Raw genomic sequence first — 21637 nt, 5'->3', positions numbered from 1 at the left:
AGATGGACTTGTTCATAGTCTTCCCTTACTACCCTTTCAGTAGCTGAAGGATCTGTAATCATATCCCATTTTATTCCTGATATTGGTCATTTGTGTCCTTTCTATTATTATTTTTGACAGTCTTGCTAGAGGTTTATCAATTTTATTGATTTTTTAAAGAATCAGTTTTTTATTTCATTGATTTTTCTCTAATGATTTCCTATTTTCAATTTCATTGACATATTGCATAATCTTTATTATTTCATTCCTTGTGCATGCTTTGGGTTTATCTTGCTCTTTCTAGTTTCTTGAAGAGCTTAGATTATTGATTTGAGATCTCTCTTCTTGTTTATTATAAGCATTCAGTGCTACGAATTCCTCTCAGTACTGCTTTAACTGCATGTTCTATGTTTTGATATGTTTATTTTTATTTTCACCTAGCTCTATGTATTTTTTTTTATTTCCCTAGAGAGTTTCCCTTTGACTAATGGATTATGTAGAAATGTGCTTTTTAATATTCAAGTATTTGAAAATACTCCTGTTGTCTTTCTGTTATTGACTTCTAATTTGATTTCCTTATGGTCAGAGGACATATCTGTATCATTTCAATTCTTTTACATTTGTTAAGATTTGTCTTATGGGTCTGGATACAGTCTATCTTGGTGAATGTTCAATAAGTGCTTGGAAAAATGTGTTTTCTAATGTTGTTCGGTGGAGTGTTCAATATATAATAGATCCTATCGACTGATTGTATTGTAGAGATCTACATCCTTGATGATTTTCTGTCTAGCAGCTCTATCAGTGGCTGAGAGGGGCATGCTGAAATCGCCAATTATACTTGTGGGTTTGTCTCTTTCTCCCTTCAACTCTGTCAGTTTTTGCTTCACCTATTTGTTTTGAGGCTCTATTGTTTGATGCATAGACATTTATGATCCTTATGTCTTCCTGGTGGATTGATCCTTTTATCACTATGTAATGTCCCTCTATCTCTAGTAATTTTCTTTGCTCTAAGGTCTATTTTACAGGTTATTAATGTAGTAACCCCTGCTTTTTAAAATTAATATTTGCATGGTCTATCTTTCCTTACCCTTTTACTTTCATCCAACTCATGTCATTGAATTTGAAGTGAGTCTGTTATTAACAGCATATAGTTTGTTCATTTTTCTATTCACTCTGCCAATATCTGTCTTTTGATAGATATATTTAGACCTTTTATATTTAACATTATTATGGACATGTTAGAGCTTAGGTCTGACATTTTCTTATTTGTTTTCTGTTTATCATCTCTGGTTTGCATTCTTCTGTTTCTCTTTTCTTGCTTTCCTGTTTATTACTTAAACATTTTTCAGGGTTTTATTTTGAATTATTTATAGTGTTTCTGAGTGTATATCTTTTTACAGTTTTCACAGAGGTTGCTCTGGGTATTGCACATATATATGTGACTTATCACAGTCTACTGGTTTCAATATTTACCACTTTGAAGTGTGGAAACAATACTCCCATGGAACCCTCTTTACCTTCCGCGTTTTTTAAGTGTTATTGTCTTGAATATTTGATGGTGTTATAATTCTTGTTCCAATCATAAAATATGATCTATAAAACTCATGAGGAAAAGGATAATCTATTGTGTATACCATATTTTAACAATTTTATTAAAACATCATTCAGATACCATATAATTCACTCATTCAAAGTGTACAATTCAATATTTTTTAGTATAATAGGGCTGTGCAATAATCATCACAATCAATTTTAAAATAGTTTTGTCCTTCTAGAAAAAGATCCTGTACCCATTAGCAGTCAATCTCCATCCCCCTAAACTCTCCCCACCCCTCCAGCCCCAGGCAACCACCAGTATATTCATTTTCTGTCTCTATAGATTTGCCTTTTCTGAACATTTCACGTAAATAGAATCATATCAGATATGGTCTTTTTGTTCTGTTTTCTTTCACTTAATATAAAGTTTACAAGGTTCATCCATGTTGTAGCATGTATCACTACTTCATTCCTTTCTATTGCTGAGCAATATTCCATCGTATGAATATACCACATTTTACTTATCCATTTATCATCTGGTGGACATTGGGTTCTTTCTACTTGTTGGCTATAATGAATAATGCTGTTATAAACATTAGTGTACACATTTTTGCATGGATGGATGTTTTATTTCCTTTAGATATATATTTAGGAGTGGAATTGCTAATCATATCAGATCTTTTGCCCATTTTTAAATTAGGTTATCTTTTTATTATTGATCTATAAGAGTTCTTTACATATTCTGAATAACAGTCTTTTATTAGATACATGATTTGCAAATATTTTCTCTCATTGTGTGGTTTGTCTATTCACTTTCTTGATGATATTGTTTGCAACAAAAATATTTCAATTTTGATTAAGTCCAATTTATCTATTTTTCTTTTGTTGCTTATTCTTTTGGTGTCATATCTAAGAAATCATTGCCTAACCCAAGGTCATGAATATTTACTCTTATGTTTTCTTCTAAGACTATTATTGTTTTATCTCTTACATTTAGGGACATTATCCATTTTGAGTTAACTTTTGTGTATGGTGTGAAGAACGAGTCCAATTTTACTTGTTTGCATGTTAGCACCCACTCTTTCCAGTGCCATTTGTTGAAAAGACTTTTTTCCCTATTGAATCTTTTTTGCACCCTTGTCAAAAATCAGTTAATTACATATGTAATGGTTACTTTGTGGATTCTCAATTTGATTCCATTTATCTATGTTTATCCTTATGCCACTGTCTTAATTAATGTTACTTTGTAATAAGTGTTGAAATTGGGAACTGTGAATCCTCCAACTTTGTTCTTCTTTTGTAAGATTTCTTTGGCTATTCTGGGTCCCTTAAATTTTCGCATGAACTTAGAGATTGTGTTAAATGTGCAGATCGATTGAGGGGGAGGTAGGGGAGAGGGGGTGTGACTGATAATGGGTACAGGTGCTCCTTTTGGGGTGATTTAAATATTCTAAAATTGATTGTGGTGATCGTTTCACAACTCTGTGAATGTACAAAATACATTGAATTGTACACTTTAAATGAGTGAATTTTATGGTATGTGAATTATATCTTAAAGCTGCTTAAAGAAAGAAAAAATAAATCTAATGATGAAATTTGAAGTTTTGTCATAACAAATTTAAAATATTAAAGAACCCAAATATTAGATCCAAACTCATTGCAAAATTCAAGTTCAATATGAAATTAAATGATAGTGTTCAAACACAATGCGAAGGTTCTAAATCGGTTGTGATCAGTGCTTGTAATCAAAGAGCACAATAACACAGTTGAGAAATGGCATTACAGCACATAGCATGATTTCTAAGAGGCTAAAGTTCAATATTTAGTCAGCTGCTATGTTTATATTAGCCAAGTTTTGTAATATGCATAAACACTGTGTTTTTTTTAGAGTTGCTCTTGTTTGCCAGATGTAAATCTACTCAGGTTCGTGATCAATACATTCATTTACTTTTTGGTACTCACTGAAAACAAACTTAGGTATTTTCATCCTCATTATAATAAAACAATTTTAATGGAAATAAAATTTAGTAAAATCACAATCATTTTCATATTTAAAATTCTAATTGAAATATTGAAGTGAATTGGCAACCAAAAAAACAGGATTATTAAGTTAAAAAGGTAATGGTTTTAATTGTTCATATGTCAGTGAAATTATATGGTATACATGCCACAAGTTTGCCAGTCTTATCTAGTCCTAATATTATGCAAAGAGCCCGAATTATTCCACAAATCAGCTGGCAGATCCACACCTGCCCCTGCTTGCCTAAAATAGTAGCTGGTCAAGATCACATTTTCTATTTTGACTGGGTACTGATATAGTCCTCTCCTCCTCAATTCCAGCACAATTCCTTTGCATGGGTTTACCTGTTGGTACTCGAGGTAGTGTCCCACTTCTCTCTAGCCAAGCAACAAAAAAGAAATGCTACCCATTCAGCGCTTAATGGGAAATACATAACCCAAATAGTCAACAAATTATCCAGTTATATAAAAAACTCTGGCAGCTGCACTGAGCCATGGGAACAATGCCAGTGCCTCTGAGGAATGCTTTTCAAAGTGTGGACACACTACCACAGGTGGTCCACAAGATAACTTGGGAAGTATTCTAACAGTTATGTATTTTTTAATGTGTATTATGAAAAAGAAATAATTAGCACAAGTCGACATTTTTTTAGGATGAGTAAAAAAATACAGAATTATTAGTAATTCTTTACTTGGAATGTCCATCCCTCTTCTTTTATTTTTACCTTCTCAGTAAAGCCTTCCCTGATCTCCCCAATTTCAGACAGGGTTAGGTGCTTCTGACTCTGATTCTCATACTATTTTGCACATGTCTCGATTATATCACATTTCAGATTACATTGTAGTTTTTGTAGGCACACCTATCTCTGTACCAGACTGTGAGTTCCTCAAGAGTCAAAGTCAAATCTTTGTATCCTTAGTGCCTAATGCAGTGGCTAGGCCCTGGGAAGTGCTCAATGAATATTTGTGGAATGAATGAATGTGAATTACAGCTGTGGTCAGAATAATTGCATTCTACAAGTGTTGCTCTAGTAGCCATTTCACAGTTGGAGGCAAGATGGCACTGTGTCCAAGAGAGAATTGAAAATTTAAAACTGCAAGACGGGAAACCAAACATAATTAATTCTCTAACATTAGCAAAATTTTTTATGCTGAGTTTTCTTATAATGATGGATTTCTGAACTAAGATTCAAAAGCAGAATTACTGAATAAAATAAAGGTTGAAAGAACTGAAATGTAATTAAAAAAACACAGTCTCTAGAGTCAAACTCATCTGAGTTTGAATTCTGGCTCAACAATTATAGCTGTATCATCTGTAAACTGAGGACCAGAGCTAATTCATATAAAGCCTGAATAGTACCTGACACATAGTAAGCTTCTAATAAATGGTAGCTGTTACTATTAATTTAACCTGAAGAAAACCAGGAAATAATTTACTAATAACTCCAAGTAGTGACTTTGTGAAGGTCTGACCAAAGAGAAAAATATAAAGAAATCCAGTTCCCCCTCTTATCTCGCTCCCATTCCCACCCTAATCCCTCTCATGATAGCAATGTGATCATTATCTTCCCAATTTCTACCAAGCACCAATCTAAAGCACAGCTGGTGTCTCCTCCTGAAGTTCCTAGTATAGATCTTCTCAATACGAGGAAATAAATCATTTTCTAATTCACACTTTCCTGGTGGCAAGCAGATAATTGTTTATAATTAAAAAGCTTTTTCATCCAATTTCTACTAGGTTAGACTACATCACAATACTGTCAAGCCAGGAAAGTACTTAATTAAGCAGAGGAGGTGACAATGAGTCAGTGTATTTTTCTGGAAAAATTACAAGCCAAGAGTTGAAGTAGGAGACCTGATTTCTATTCTTAACTTTGCTAATAACATACTTAGAAATCTTAGGTGAGTTACGATTGCTCTAGGCCTCAACTTCCTCAGTTATAGATGATTAGTTCTATGGCGAAACAACCGGCTCATATTTTGGAAGAAAATAAAGCTGTATCACCCCTCACTCTTAAAAAAAAATAAAGTCCAGAGGACTGAACAAATATTTAACTATAAAAAGTGAAACTATATAATTTCTAGAGAGAAGTGTGAATGGATGTGTTTATAATCTGAGAAAGGGGGAGTTCTTCTAAAAGAAAACACAACCAAGAAGTTATAAAGAAAAAGTGATAAGACTACATAAAAACTTAAATCTTCTGTCTGCAAAAACATATACCATTATAAAAAGCTCAAAAGATGAAAGAGGAAAATCAAATAGAAAAATAAAGGGTATGGCCAAACAATTCACAGAAAAAGATACAAATAGCCATCAAACATATAAAAAAGATGTTCGACTTCACTCATAATTAAAGACATGCAAATCAAAAGGAGATATTTTAACCTATCCAATTTGTAAAAATTAATATGTTTTAAGAAACTAAATGCTGGCTGAGGTAAGGAAGTGGGCACGCTTCAGTGTTGGTGAGAGTGTAAACTCGTGCTGCTCTCCAGAGCTGCTTCTTGCTCCCTGTCTCTGAGGCACTTCTGTTCCAATCATTCTTAGAGATACTCCTCTTACAGTATTCCTGCTATCTCGTTTGGAATCCCACAGCCATATTTCAATCCGGGACACTGTGTGTAAATAGGTACACTGGTCTCACTATCCCATCGCCTATCACCTCTCTACCTTGAGGGAAGTTCAATGTCCTCCCGTGTGGCTTTTTTCGTCTATTCTACACTTTGGGACTCCATTCTCTCTTTGATAAACAAGTTCCACAAATTCCAAGAACCTAACCAGTGTAATTCAAAGCATAGCCATCAGCAACTGGCTGACAGGAAGAAACAAAGATTTGGCTAAGTTCTTGAAATGAAAACAAAATACAAATTAATGTTTGAATAAATTATCCTGCCACAGTTATTTTAAAGATGAAATTAAGGTGACTAAATATAGTAAGATATTACTTCATAGTGGCAAAAGTTAGCATAAACTCACAAAATAATGTTTCTGTTTTCAAGATCTACACAAATAATATTTTTCACAGAACTAAACACACCTCGTGAATGAAAATAGCATGTATTTTACTACTTTTTAAAAATCTTCAGTGTGGGCCTTATCCAGAAGAAATTATGTGCTGAATGGCCATTAATCTCACAATAAATTTAGAAGTGAATGAGAACGTAAAAACAAAAGGAAACTGAAGGAGTAATTCTATTTTCTCTTCAATTTGAATAAGCAATGAGTCCAAACATGAAATAGACGAAACAATATATAATCCAACAAATAAACTATTTAGCGGGCATATTTTAAAAAGATATTGTCTTATTTGCATTTAGACAATGTAACCCTGAAACCAAAGGAAGAAATTTCAAAGATACGTTTAGTTTATTGGAAATAATGAAAATATGTAAATGTAGATTTATAATATTGTCATTAAAATGTATAAGAATTAAGCATGCCCATTTGCTTGAATGGTTACTCATTTCAATATAAAATATAATTTCGCAGGTTTTAATTAAGTGGGAAATGAATGAAGCATGTCAGCTATTGTTTAACAAATGAATTGAACATAGACTGGCTTAGTCAAAAGAGGAGAGGAACAAACAAACAAAAAGAATGATTCCTTGAAAAAGAAGTAATAGAGGGAACCCTGCAGTAAATGTTTTTCACTGTTCTTAGAATTTAAGAACAGAGAAATGTGTATAAGTGACCCCCAAAAAATGAGTCTTAAGAGATAATTTCTTAATAATTCTTCTCCAGCGGATCTTATTTTCTCCCTTCGTCCCTGCTTCCTTTGCTGTACAGTCTGAAGCATTTTCAGACTTAACACATTTGTTGTACAGCTATTTGTTCATTTATCATCTTGAAGGAATATACAGTTAGTGATAACAATAGCATAGATTGCCAATTTCTCAAAACAAAATCTACTTGAGTTCTAGTACTTCATTAAAACGTTCATATCTACAGTTTGAAGATTGAAGAAAACTAGTTTTAATTTTGCTATCACACTTTAGATATGACTAAATTTAAACAAACTTCAGTTGACGGCCCATGTGTTTCAAGTAAATTACAATAAAATAAAACAATTTGGAGGGCTATATGGTGCTTATTATAAAACAATCTGATATGTAAGTCTCTAAGTGAATGAATGAAGGCCAAAAACAGAAAAATGGGGGAAAAACCCTAGCATGATGCAAAGTTAAGAGAATCATTTCTCTATGGGCATCTTAAAAATCCAGCATTTAACTTTAGCTTCTGGTTAAAATGGCATCAGTTTACTAAACTGAATTTTTTTATTAGTGAAGACGTTGGTTTCTGACACACAATCTATTTGACAGCTTGCCACTATATTCTCAGTGAACAGTGATTGTTTCTAATCAATTCTCATTGATGAACAGTTGGACTATGTTAAAAAAAAACTGATCTATCTTCTCTTGAAAATAGGCTCTAGTTTCATATGGGCAGCCTGGTGCATTTATCAACTTTTTAATTAATTTTTTTAATAAATTCTTTTTATAAGGGTAACTGGCAGTAGTGAGTTTTCTAAGGAAGTAGAAGCCTGGAGCATCAAGGTAAATTAAAAGTTAAGACACTAAAATATAATTCTTTTAAACTGAAGGTGCCATTATCTTAGAGTACCATAATATTCACACAACTTGTAGAGATGTCCCAATCTACATCTTAATAGTTTATAAGCTATGGATTAATATCTATGCTTCTCTAAGATAAGGCTGATGGTAAAATATTAGAAAAATTTTAAGATTTTAAAAGTTTTATATTTCATTCAAAAACGTAAATATTAACCATACCAAAACCACAAATTTAGTTCACTGGATAGAATTTAGTAAATTCAAGGGAACCAGAAGTCTTTATAGCTATAGTGAGAAACTTTGAGACTCTTTTCAAGTAAATGAGGACACCTACTGGAAGTTGGAAATCTTCGAATAACTTTTAGACAATGAGAAAGTTCATCTGAAATTTTATTTGAAAATTTCTCTTCTGGGAAAAGAAAGAGAAAAACATGGGCAAGTATTTGGCAAGGTATAGGTTAAAAACTCACATTCACTGGAATTACCTTAGGCCAAAAAGAAGGAAAAAAAAGAAAAAGGAAAAGGTGACAGAATTTCTCTCCCCTAAGTTTTCTATTTTCTTGAAGTAGTTGAAAACTGACTAGAGAATTCAAGCTTAAAATCATAGATGAATGGAGGATCCAGCGAATAAGCATAAAAAATTATCTAAAGTAGGCTGATGACCAGAGTTCCTTCTTGAGTTTTGCAGTCTCTGAAAGTGAATAAAATTTGTATTTACCAAATACGCCACGTAGTCACTAACATTTCTGTGCAAGTTGTGTAATTGCTACTATCACAACCATAGATAAATTTTTTAGTACAAAAATGAAAAGAAACCTGCTTCACATTTAATAGATGATCTTAGGCAAGTCATTTAAACTCTCTGGGCTTGAGTTTATTCATATGTATTTCAAGGATATTGAACTAGAAAACCTCTAGTAGTCTCCTGGAAGCTTTAAGGTCTGGCAGCCTAAAAGTAGGATCGTTTCAAATTATTACTTTAAAAGTAGGTAGAAATTTTGCAACTAACAATACAAAATTGTATTATATTCCTTTTTTCCCTAGAGAGCAGCTCCATTTATTTTTACCACTGGAAACATATCTTCCAGATCCTTCATATCAGGGATTACTCATTAATTCAGTATTCTGTTAGTCTCAGGCCTGCTGTGAATAAACATAGGACATGGGAAGCTATAGGTCCTCAGGATTGTAGGTTTTCCAGAGTCTCAGCTAAGTGCTGTCATCAATCTAAGCTAATTCTTCAGATCAATGTTAAACAAGGCTCAAAAATAAATGCATTGATGTATTTTGATCACTGTAGACTTACCATTTATTTTGCCCTCTGAAAATACCAACCAGCAATATATTTAAAGCACAGTATTTTAATTATATGCTAGAAGTCTTGCATCATTAATTGGTAAGAATAGTAGGAAGTTTTCTAATATTTTTCATTGTTTTGAAATATAATGGGAATAATAATGGTAATGGATGAAGCCAAAATTAAAGATAATTTAACAGGGAACAGAAAGTATATATTACTAGTCAATCAGTATTTTTGAGATCCCATTAGCATGCAAAGCAGTGTATAAAAGAAATACTTTTAGTTATGTACCATATATATCATCTTAAACTATGAATATACAGAACATTGGAAGACTTCTTTTATCCTAACTGCCTAGCATCCCTTTTCTCATAAACACATAATCTTAATATTTTCTTTTGGATTCTCTGTCTCAAACAATTTAATGTTGGTGTTTTTCTTATATAATTTTTCACATCTCCCTATGTAATTTCCCAAAGGTTACTAAATGGACATGCTACCACTCCTGTAAGTTTTGAGAGTGGTAGTAGGTACACTTAATACCCAGGGGAAATTAGAAAGTCTTGTGGAGAATTGTCTAGCAATCAACCTTCAAAATCATTAATAAATAATTTAAAAAGAGAAATAAACCAATGAAATTTTAGAAAAAAGTTGTGCCAATAAAAAGCCTCACTTTGACAATTATACAAAAATAAAAACTTTACCTAAGGAATAATACATCAATTTTAGAAGAATAGTTTCTAAAATTAGTAAATCCTATAGGAGGTATTTAGAGCGTGATATACTGAGAAAATATTTAAGCAAGGGGAAATAAGTATATAAAATTTTAAATCAATGTGAAGTTGTAGGACTGAGTGGCTGGGGAGAAAGTAGAAAACATTAAGCTTGCTTGTGTCATATGAGTGGTATAATCTAAATTCTATAGTATAACAAGAAGATAGGATCTTTTAGGGCTGAAATGATTGGAGAAGGCTTTTGATATTTCACTTGGATCTGAACAGTTTCATAGACATTTGATAGGCAAAGAAATAAGAGAATGGGGCTGCAGTCAGAAGTAACAACATAGCAAAGGCAAACAACCTAGGGCAGTTTGGTTGTACAAAAGACCACCCTGGTTAACGGTTGGAAAGAACATGGAGGGGTGGGAGTCAGGAATTAGAGAAATGTTTCACACTTAGAAAAATGTTTACGCATGCATGATTATTTTTTAAATCTAATAAGACATAAATAACAGTTGCAATAAGTTAGACTGTAAAGATAAAAAAAACTGACCGAAAAAGAAAATTGCTGACAAACTTAAGAGGAATCTTAGAGCCCACCGACCTGCATGTTTTTGCTTTGTCTCCAAACCAAGCCTTACCTGCCAAAACTCCTCGTGTTCATTTGTATCAATCCACTTGGACTAGGCATTCTGTTCCTTGAAACAGTACAAACTTTTCCTGCCTCAGCATTTGCTATAATATAACAGTCTACCTAACAGATTAGAGCCACCTCCTCAACAAAAGCCTTCTGCAATGATCTCAGTCCTAGATGATAGTTCCCTTCTGTTTTATTATTGAACTTACATTGCACCACTCATTTGCTATAAGCAACTTTGGTTTATAAACATGTATGCATCTGTTTGCTTTATCCTACAAAATTATAAAAATCCTTAAGAGCAGGAACAGTGTAATGCAACTTTGCATGTCACAGGATTTTGCATTTTCATAAGCTAGTCTACAAAAACAAAATCCAACTCACAAAATAATGCTAAAAATACCAATTTGTTTAATGAATGTGTTCCAGTGTTGATACATTTTACTTTCCCTTCATGTTTCTCTTTATCCTTATGAGGCAGTCCTTATATTGAACTTAATTTTTATGCTTACCTCCTAACTCTTGGAAAATAAAATGATTGAAACATATTTGCGCTCACCCAACAATGTTCTCACCATATGGGTAAAAAGAGACATCCAGAGCACCTAGGTATGATCCCAATAACTGTGGGCAAAGAAAGTAATTTAAATGTCCTCTGGCTTTACCTACTTGAATCAGAATGCATTATGAGGTTGGAGGAGGGAAACCGAGCTGCAGTCAGTCTCATACTACCTGATGTGTTTAATTTCCACTCTGTAGGTGCTGGGGAAGAACAGGCAAAAATAAAAATGATACGCTCTTCTGTTAGGCTGTATTTTAGTTTGAAGGGATGGTTTGGTATTCTTTTGCAGCTATGAACATTTATTTTTTAAACTGACGATTCCAATTTTTTAATCCACATAAACATAAAAGGAATTCTTCCTTTAAGTAATTGTTCAAAAGGTTAATTTTCTTTTCTGAGTAACCTTTCAGAATAGGGTTTTGGGCTGTCCTTGAAGCATTTTTAAACCCAACTAACTGTTACAACAACCAAAGCAAGGGACTCAGAGAAAGGGCTTTGGGGACCTGGATCCTCCGTTTTACCCATAATTATCCTCAAGTACCTTATTCTCCAACACCCACCCCGACTCCTACAACCTTTAGGCGTCAGTAACGAACTTTGGAAGGCAGATAGAAGCCTCTTTTAGAGTAGAAAGTCACCTAAAGATGGCTGGGACTAGGGTAAGGCTAGAGAGGACTCTCCTTAGGCACAAAATATAAGGGAGCACCCCAAAACTCAGTAATGAAGATAAATATTTAACGTAAATTAATGCAAAAAGTCCATGATGAACAAAATTTTAAATAAAGACAGGATCCTACCTTACACTATGACTCACCTCAATTGCCTCACCCTAATCTCCTGAGTTTTCGGCATATCCTGAAATTTTGTGCCAGAGGTGAGTGCCTTAACCACCTTACCCTAGTCCAGGCTCTGAGTCCCAAACACCTTCATGTGTGCACCTTCCCGGCTCCCTTCACTAAATGCCACCTTTGGATTCAAAATCCATTGTATCAGCACTTTTCCTCTGCATAGACCTCCGTTATTACACACTTCACGCGGGGTCTCAATGAATTCTTGGTGGACTCTCACCAAAGTGGCATAACGGTATTTATGTGGTGTCCCTGCCTTCAGGCGCCTCCCGCTCTTTCAGCTCCCAATTTTGTTGCTACTCTCCACTTGCGGGAGACACGCCATTTTGGCACCCTCCTCGTGCCAAGACCACAGTCCTGCTTTGGTGGGAAGTTCCCACAACCAGAGAAAAAGCTCCACTCTTTTCTACTTTCTGAATGAGTGCTCCCCTCAGTTCGTCTCCATCCTCCTGCCAAAAGCAGAATGGAAAGGCTGGAGCCTAGACTCAACCCGGGCTCAAAAACACTTTACCCCCTGGGAAGAAGTAAAAGTGGCGCCTTTGGAGACTGTAGAGGAAGGAACTGCAGTGACTTTCGCCTGTCATTACAACATAGAAAAAAAAACCCTATTAAGAAAACTCCGCTTTCCCGCCGGTTCTATGCTTGAGCACTTTGCGTCTACTAAGTCCGCGCGCTCCTCCACCCCAGCAGCGGTCGGAGCGGGCAGCGTACGAGGGCTTCGGGCTAGTTCGTGGGCCACACCCCCTGGGCTGGCCACCACCCCTTATTGGCCTGACAGCCTGTCATTCCAATCTGGCTCCCACTCCTGCTAACCATTCACGTAGTTTGGTTGCGTCTTGGTGTGTTTAATGTTGCCAATAACGAGGGATTTTTTTTTTTGGAAGCAAGTACAGGTCGTACTGCAATTAGTTCATTGAAAACTCAGTTGCTCTCCGAGCAGTCGGGCAGAGACTGCTTTCGGCTTTTTTTTCTGCTGACTGTTAAGATCTCCTTTAGAGAACTGCAACAATGCCCAAAAGAAAGGTAAGTGAAATGCGAAGGTAGAGGGGGGATTGCGACTGAAACACATATTTCCTAATCGGCAGAGATTTTTTTTAAGCATTTTGGCTTCTAGTTCGATTTTGTGATGTACTGAATGGAAGGGGAGGGAAAGGCAAAGAACCGTCGGTGTAAGGTTTAGGATGGTCTCGCATGCAACTAGTAGTTAGTTCACTTTGGGCTTGTTTTGTTTAAGGGAAAGAATCGCTTGAGAGGTGTCTCCATGCTGAATTACAAACAGCCATAGCGCTGTGCTGTCGCTTCCTACCCCACCCCCCTTCCTCCGCTTACCCTATTGGAGAACACTTCTCCCAACCACAGTTCCAGGCACCAATTTCCTCCTAAGCCTCCAGCTTTTCTCTGGGAACCGTCCTGTTCGGAGGAACGAAAGCCAAGGCTTTCTCCTGTATTTGCCTTTGTTCTTCCCGTTTTCTTTTTCCTTTTTTTTCCCCTTCCCTCCTCCACTGCTTGTCATGCCAGATGGCTATGCAGTGGTAATCCTGTGCCATTAGGCGGCGCAGACTTCAAACTGTCCTAGAGAAGGGAGAGATTCACCTCTGTAATGAACAACTTTAGAGCTGAGAAATCTGGGGCTCTCCAAGTTCTCTAAAGGCGGAAAGATGATAGAACTGCGTCAGATAAACTATTGGTGATGTTGGGTAGCATGGATTTGTTCACTATTTAGACATGCAGAATTGATCTGAACTATTCAAGGGCTTGTACAGGTCTTCTGCAAACCTTCGCTTCAAAATTCGTGGCGCCCCTCTTAGACGGGAAATAAATTCACGCTAGGCGTTTGTCTGTTTTGTTTTTTGGGGGGGGAGGGTCCCTAAGAAGTGAAATAGAGCGCTATTTCGTTGCTTGATAAAATTGTAAAACACTGTGCTAATGTAAGGCGTTATGATTTTTTTGATATTATTCCTATTTATCCTTCCGCCTTCCCTATTTCTAGAACATATGAATAAGACCGAAACTCCCCGGTTCTCTGGAGCTGTAAGAATCGTGCAATAGCTTGAAAATTCCCAGGCTAAAGGGCTGCTCAGATACGGAAAGCAGTGGTTTCTGATCACCATCCCCCTTCCTGAGCTTCCCGCCGCTGCACTTTTCTAGGCTTGTGCAATGGGTCTTGCTATTTTACAGAGCTGACAACAACCTTGCAGCAGGTAGTGGCGGGAAGTTTTAAAATCCGCGGCTGGCTCCTCAGAATAACGCATTGACGTTGTAACAAAGAGGTCCCCTCCAAAGCATTGTGGGGGTTGTAGTTCTTGTATGCAGAACTTGAAGGGGAGAGTAGTCCAGAGTCAGTAGAGAGGGTAAGATAAGTATAATTGTATATCGAACATAAGGCAAAACAGGCAGGGAATTACATGAAGCTCCGCCTTCATTCTGCCCGCCTCCATGCTTTTTTGGCTTTAACACTGGCTACAGCAGGTGGATTTTAAAATTAAAAAGGTTTGTTTTTAGGAGATGCAATTTACACAAGAGGATGAAATTAACTATCAGTTGTGAAACATGTCTTGAGAATGCATTTACATGTTGGTGCACATTTGCACGTTGGTAGACAGCAGTATGTTACATGCTAGGAAATAACACGTGGCTACTTGAGTGGGAATCCAGGAAAAAAGTCATAAGCAGTTATATTGCAACTGTAATCCATAAGCAATATTTTCTGATTTATATGTTTGTATCGATGATCTCATTTCTATGTGGTTTTCTCCTCTGTACAGGCTGCAGGTCAAGGTGATATTAAGCAGGAGGTGAGTTTCTTTGGTTTTAGAATCTGTGCGAAAAAGTCCACTCATTTTATAAACTTGAGACACACAAGCAGCTAAAAAGTAGATGCTTTTTAGTGTATTAATACCACGTGAGTACCAATATGGTATGCCAGTGAGCTCTCTCAGAAATATAGTAGGTATTGAAAACTCCAAATTTCTTGGAATTTAAGACATTATTGTGCTTGTTAAGATCTGGAGAGAGCTTCTTCCTTTAATCAAAAGAATTCCTTTGTCAGTTTGCAAGAGGGGGCTATATTTTCATTTCTCAATATGTTCCTCATTACTAGCCATTGTGCTCATTTAGCGTAGCAGTTGAAGTTTAATTTAATTTGAGATTTTTTTCCCTTAAGCTGTATGAAAGGTCCAGAGGCAAGAAAAATCAAAACTTATATTTCTACTACGATATTTTCTAATCGAGTTCACAGTTACTTCTTTAATGGCAATATTTATGTAGTGTTACACTACATGTTTTCACCACAATATAAATAATCCAGTTTTGTGTATCCATAATTCTCTTAACTGATTCTTTTTTTTCACTTATAGCCTAAGAGAAGATCAGCCAGACTGTCTGCTGTAAGTAGTCTTTTTAAAAAGTGGCCCATGTATTGTAAAAGGTAATTTCAAAGTTCAGGGAATCATAGACAATACTAGTTATTTAATGCAAAATTTATTTTTGATGTTTTAAGAAAGAACTTTCACACCAAGGAAATGTTTCATTCCTAGTGCTGAATTTGAACTATACCTACTTATTTTCATTGAGAGGTTGGATTTAATTGTTAGTAATCTTTCTTCTATTATCATTTCTTCCTTTTCTCCCCCATGACTTGTATTCTTTTTTAATTATTTTATTGAGGTCATATTGGTTTACAACATTGTGTAATTTTAGGTGTTCATTATTATATATCAGTTTCTGTATAGACTGCATCATGCTTACCACCAATAGTCTAGTTTTTGTCCGTCACCATACATATGTGCCCCTTTCGCCCTCCTCCCACCTCCTTCCCCTCTGGCAACCACTAATATGTTCTCTTTATCCATGTGTTTGTTCATCTTCCACATATGAGCGAAATCATATTGTGTTTGTCTTTCTCTGCCATGACTTGTGTTTTTTGATGCAGATGCCTGTGCCCACTACTCCAGAGTTGAAGCCCAAAAGAACATCAACTCCAAGGGTAAATATTCAACATGCAATGTTGCAAGAAAATTGCTTTTCTTCAGAAACAATTTTTTGGGAAAGCATGCAGCTTATCATTTTACTTTCTTTATTTTCTGTTCGGTTAGTAATATATTACATTACACCATATGGTACATGTAAGCCCTTTGAATGGGGAATATTTGTTCATGTTCTGTGATTGTCCACTGTGTTTTGATATTTTCATTAGGAAGAGACAGAACAAATTTTAGTTGGATAAACCTGTAAAATGTACATGCTTTTGACATCATATAGTCACAATATTGATATTCCTAGGAAAGCAAAAGGTGTAAACTATAGTAACAAAAATGGTGCTTTGTAATAATTGTAGTAACTAAGATTTGATAATACTTTAAAGTTCGAAAAGTGCTTTCACATACTGTACTTTTATTTTTATTTCCATTTTGTTTTCTTGAGGAAGATCAGCCCTGAGCTAACTGCTGCCAGTCCTCCTCTTTTTGCTGAGGAAGACTGGCCCTGAGCTAACATCCGTGCCCATCTTCCTCTACTTTATATAGGGGGCGCGTACCACAGCATGGCTTTTGCCAAGCGGTGCCTTGTCCGCACCGGGATCCGAACCGGCGAACCCCAGGCCGCCTAGTAGCCGAACGTGCGCACTTAACCGCTGTGCCACTGGGCTGCCCCGATACATACTGTACATTTAAATGGACACAATTGACTTCATATATGCTTCTATGCTCTGATGTTGTGGCTAAAGACATTAGAAATAGAAATAGTCTCAATATTAAGTTCACTAATTCCCCTATATATATATATATTTATTTATTTATATGTGAATGTGGGTGACTATAATACAATTTTATTTCTTTTTTTAAACTGCTTTATTGCGGTATGGTTAATGTTTTAAAGATTGGTTAAATTCTCAAAATCATAAAAGCTTAAAACTAGGAGAAACATTACAGATTATCTAATTTCATCATTTTGTGGTTGAAGAAACTAAATTATAGTCATGTTCATAAAATGCTTTGAAGTCCTTGATTAAAATATATTGCTAAAACTAGGGCAAGTGAAGTTTTAGTCATAATAGTAAGTAATAATAGTAGGTGACAACAGAAGAGAAAGTTTGTTTTTATTTTTTCTCTATTTCACATTTCAAGGTCACTATTCTCTGAAATCAGGTACTCCATATATGGGTTATTAAAATAGCAAACACTATTTATTTACTTTAAAAATAGAAGATAGTGCTAGAATAAAACAGATACTCTATAATCCTGGACTTTAAAATACTTAATCTTCCTTGGCTCGCGGTTTCTCATGCATTAAAAGAATAATAACATATCCATATTGCATTTTGCAGTTTCTAAAGCAATTTCCCATATATTTTATCATTTACTCTTTATAATGTCCTTATGAGGTAAATGGTATTACTCCCCTTTTCCTATTAAAAAAACAAGCTTAAAGAGATTTATGCTTTTGCTCAAGATCACATCAAGTAGGTAGCAGATCCAGAATTCAAGCACAGGTTTCCTGTCCCCTTTACCCAGTGCTCTTTCTACTACATCCACATTAAAGCAAAGCACTTTCTTGGCAAAGCAATCATGATTCAAGTCATTCCAAAACTTGCAGATGCAAACACTGTATCACCTATGTCCCCCGGTGGTCTCTTTCAAATATAATTAAATTGATGCTCTCAATAACATAATGTTTCTCTTAATTATTACGAATTGAGGCTTTGCAATCAACAAAACCCTGTTGCTAATTATTAGACATGACAAAGATAAACTGCCCCCTCTAGTCAAACAAAGTTAATTTATTGAAGTCTAACCCGATGCTGGCAGTTGGCCCAGAATGGCCACTGGTCAACATTCTAACTTGCTGCTTCTCATCTGAAAGAAAATTTCTTCGATTTAGATCAGGGTAATATTATTTATTTTAATGCCTCTTCAAGTTTACAATGAAATTAAAAGTGTCAAGTGATAATTTTGTTGACATTAAGTTTATACAGGTATTTTACAACTTTTCCATAAATTAGTACATAGCTGGTAAAATAACTTAGGCCATTTAATCAATGCACCAGTTGAATTGTATATTTATTTTTATTATTTTGTGTTGCTGGACAGAAAATTAAGACAAAAAATGATATGATGGAAAAAAACACAGATACAGGTGCCAAAGCAATAGCTGAAACCAAGAAAGAAGAAATTATTAAAGAAGAATACAACAATGAAAATGGAGAAGCCAAAATTATAGAGGTATCTTACAATATTAACAGATTTTGTCCATTTGAAACTTTAACAAGGGGCACAACTGAAAGAAATCTTATTTGCCTTATGGTTTAATAGTTGAGAAACATTAAATGAGAAAGTAGTGGTTCTATAGTATCTTAGTCTGTTCAGGCTGCTATAACAAAGTACCACAAACTGGTGGCTTATAAACAACAGAAATTTATTTCTCACAGTTCTGGAGGCTGGGAAGTCCAAGATCGAGGTGCCAGCATTTTTGATGTCTGGTGAGGATCTGCATCCTGATTTATAGATGGCAGCCTTCTTGCTGTGTCCTGACATGGAGGAAAGGGCCAGAGAGCTCTCTGGAGTTTCTTTTATAAGGACACTAATCCCATTCATGAGGGCTCTACCCTTAGGACCTAATCACCTCCCATAAACCCCATGTCCAAATACCATGACAGTGGGGATTAGGTCTCAGCGTATGAATTATAGGGGACATGAACATTCAGCTTATAGCATATAGTATAATAGTGTCTAAGTGGAAAAGAAAGAAAAGAAATTTCAAATATGAGAATTTACCGGTATGGGTATTGAGAGTAGTGGGTTGATATTGCTATTAATAGAACAATGCTGGTGATTATGAGTTAGTAGTAAATAATGACTCTCTTATTAAATACAGATCAATTGTCTATTCATTTTGTGAGCACATGGGCTATTTGTAAATCCCTTTCCCAGACCATATAATTCTTTTTTCCTCCTGTAGATTGCAAAAAAAAAATCATTATGTAAATGTTTCTAATAGGTCTTTCTTTGCATATTTAATGCATACCGCATTTTTAGGTATTGTAGTAAAATATTGAAAATGGAATATAGTGCATAGTCTAAAAACCAAGCCTCTGCGTATAGGAAAAATCTTTCGTAACTCATCCTATGATATCTAGTAAAAGACTTTTCAGGTAACTTTTTATAAAGAAAACCTAAATCTTACCATTATAGAAAAAAATTTATTATTTCTTCAAGGAATGTATTTTGTTTATATGCATGCTACTCATTGAGAATTACTGATATAGAATAATGGCATTTTTTTCTGTATTTACTCCATTTCCTCATATTGGTAGCAAATCATTTATATGAGTAAGTTTTCCTCAATTTATTGTTCCAAATATCTATTTGTGCATGTTTGTATGGAGATATTTTAATTAATCTTAGTTCTTAGAATGTTTTCCTTATCATGTGACATTTAGAAGGCATTTTCCACAAAAAAAATACTTTCTTGTAAATGAAGTATTATTATTTCCATAAAATAGATATAATCCTGTCTAAATATTTAGAGGAAACAGTTCTAAATTTACAAATATAATCTTGTTTTTTTCTCTATACATATAGGCACCAGCTCCTGAAAAAGAACTTGAGGAAATAAAAGAAGAAAAAATTGAAGATGTCAAAGAAGAGGGAGAAGAAAAGAAAGAAGCAGTGGCAGCAGAAGGGAAAGAAGATGAAAAAGAAGATCAGAAAGGAGATGGAGAAGATCAAAATAAGGAAGAAGAGAAAGGAGAAGATGGAAAGGAGGACATGAAAGGGAAAGAAGAGGGAGCAGAGGATAAAGATGGAAAAGAGAAAGCAGAAGATGGAAAAGAGAAAGCAGAAGGTGGAAAAGAGGAAGAAGATGAAAAAGAGAAAGCAGGCGAAAAAGACGGTGAAGATGGAAAAGGGAAAGGAGAAGATGGCAAAGAAGAAAAAGATGAAAAAGAGAAAGGAAATAAAAAAGAGGATGAAGATGGAAAAGGGAAAGGAGAAGGTGAAAAACAAGGAGAAGACAAAAAAGAGAAAGGAGATGGAAAGGAGAATGAAGATGGAAAAGAGGATAAAGATGGAAAAGAGGATAAAGGTGGAAATGAGGAGGAAGATGGAAAAGAGGAAGAAGATGGAAACGGGGAGGAAGATGGAAAAGAAGATGAAGATGGAAAAGAAGAAAATGGAAAAGAAGATGAAGACGGGAATGAAGAGGAAGATGGGAAAGAGAAAGAAGATGGAAAAGAGGAACACGGAAAAGAAGAAAGTGGAAAAGGAGATGGGAAAGATGGAAAGGAAGATGAAAACAAGGCTGAAGTTGGAAAAGAAATAGCTGAAAAAGAAGAGGTCAGAAAAGAAGATGGAAAAAAAGAGTCTCAGAGTATTGTTTGAAGCTGCCCTATATAATTTGATAATTTGGTAAGATGTACCTCCATGTTTTAATGTTAATAGAGATGAATATTTTTATCAAATATTTTATAAATACAGCTTTTCTTTAGCTCAATTTCATTTCAGAACATCTTCATAATGAATATTATCCACAAAGTTCCTAACATGAAACCTTTATCTATAAATTTTGTGATTATAATAGTGGAATATATAGAAAAAAAATATGCTTTTGACTTTGTCAGTGAATTCCCTTTTGTGTAAGTTATGTGTTAAATATTTTAATTTTAATTTTACTCCTATATGTGATAATTTCACAAAGTGGAGAGATCCCAGAAGTAAAAGTTCCCTCCAACATTCTTGTGGTTCTCTAGGTTGCTTTTATAAAGAAGGTGAACTATTTTCCTGTGATGCTAAGAGTTAGAATTATCTTTCCCAAATATAACTTTATTATTAGCTTGGGAAAAAATTGTAATTCCATTTCTAAAAGAAATACAAATGTTTATTTCAGAAGGGCGGTTCTGATTATATGTGTATCCACAAAAGTTTTTTGGATTTATCTTAATAAAAATTATCTTCAAAGATGATTGTGTTTGAAGATGTAGTTAATGAAACATTATAATGCTTGATTTTTTTTCTATTGTGATGTTCATGAAAGCATTTTTAAAATTTTTTGCACTGAGATAAAGTTAACACAACACAAAATTCACCATTTTAACCATTTCAAAATGTACAGGTCAGTGGCTTTTAGTATATTCTCAATGTTGTGCAACCATCACCACTATCTCATTCCAGAACATTTTCATCACTCGAATAAGAAACAAAGTACCTATTAGCAGTCTCTCTCTATTCTCTCCCAAACCCCCTCCCCACCCACTGGTCCCTGGCAACCACTAATTTGCTTTCTTTTTCTATGGATTTGCCTATTCTGGATATTTCATATATCACGCAGTATGCGGCCTTTTGTGGCTTCTTCCATTTAGCATGTTTTCCGGTTCATCCATGTTGTAGCATATATCATTACTTCATTCCTTTTTATGGCTGAATAATATTATATTGCGGTGATATACTACATTGTTTGTTGATGGGCGTTTGA

The 21637-nt window shown here is 34.9% G+C and overlaps 1 protein-coding gene across 1 annotated transcript; it reads left to right on the top strand.

The window, feature by feature from the left end:
* Nucleotides 1-12956: 12956 nt before the first annotated feature.
* Nucleotides 12957-21128, top strand: HMGN5 (high mobility group nucleosome binding domain 5). Its single transcript, XM_070257917.1, has 6 exons — nucleotides 12957-13195; nucleotides 14938-14967; nucleotides 15529-15558; nucleotides 16104-16157; nucleotides 18259-18390; nucleotides 19750-21128. Exons 1-6 carry the CDS (start codon nucleotides 13181-13183, stop codon nucleotides 20545-20547), a joined length of 1059 nt encoding a protein of 352 aa, XP_070114018.1. The 5' UTR covers nucleotides 12957-13180; the 3' UTR covers nucleotides 20548-21128.
* The last annotated feature ends 509 nt before the right edge of the window (nucleotides 21129-21637 follow it).

The sequence above is a fragment of the Equus caballus genome, chromosome X, assembly GCF_041296265.1.
Source record: "Equus caballus isolate H_3958 breed thoroughbred chromosome X, TB-T2T, whole genome shotgun sequence".
In the NCBI taxonomy this organism is placed as follows: Eukaryota; Metazoa; Chordata; class Mammalia; order Perissodactyla; family Equidae; genus Equus; species Equus caballus.
The sequence above is the reverse complement of the archived record's forward strand: the minus strand, read 5'-3'. Positions and strand labels throughout refer to the sequence as shown.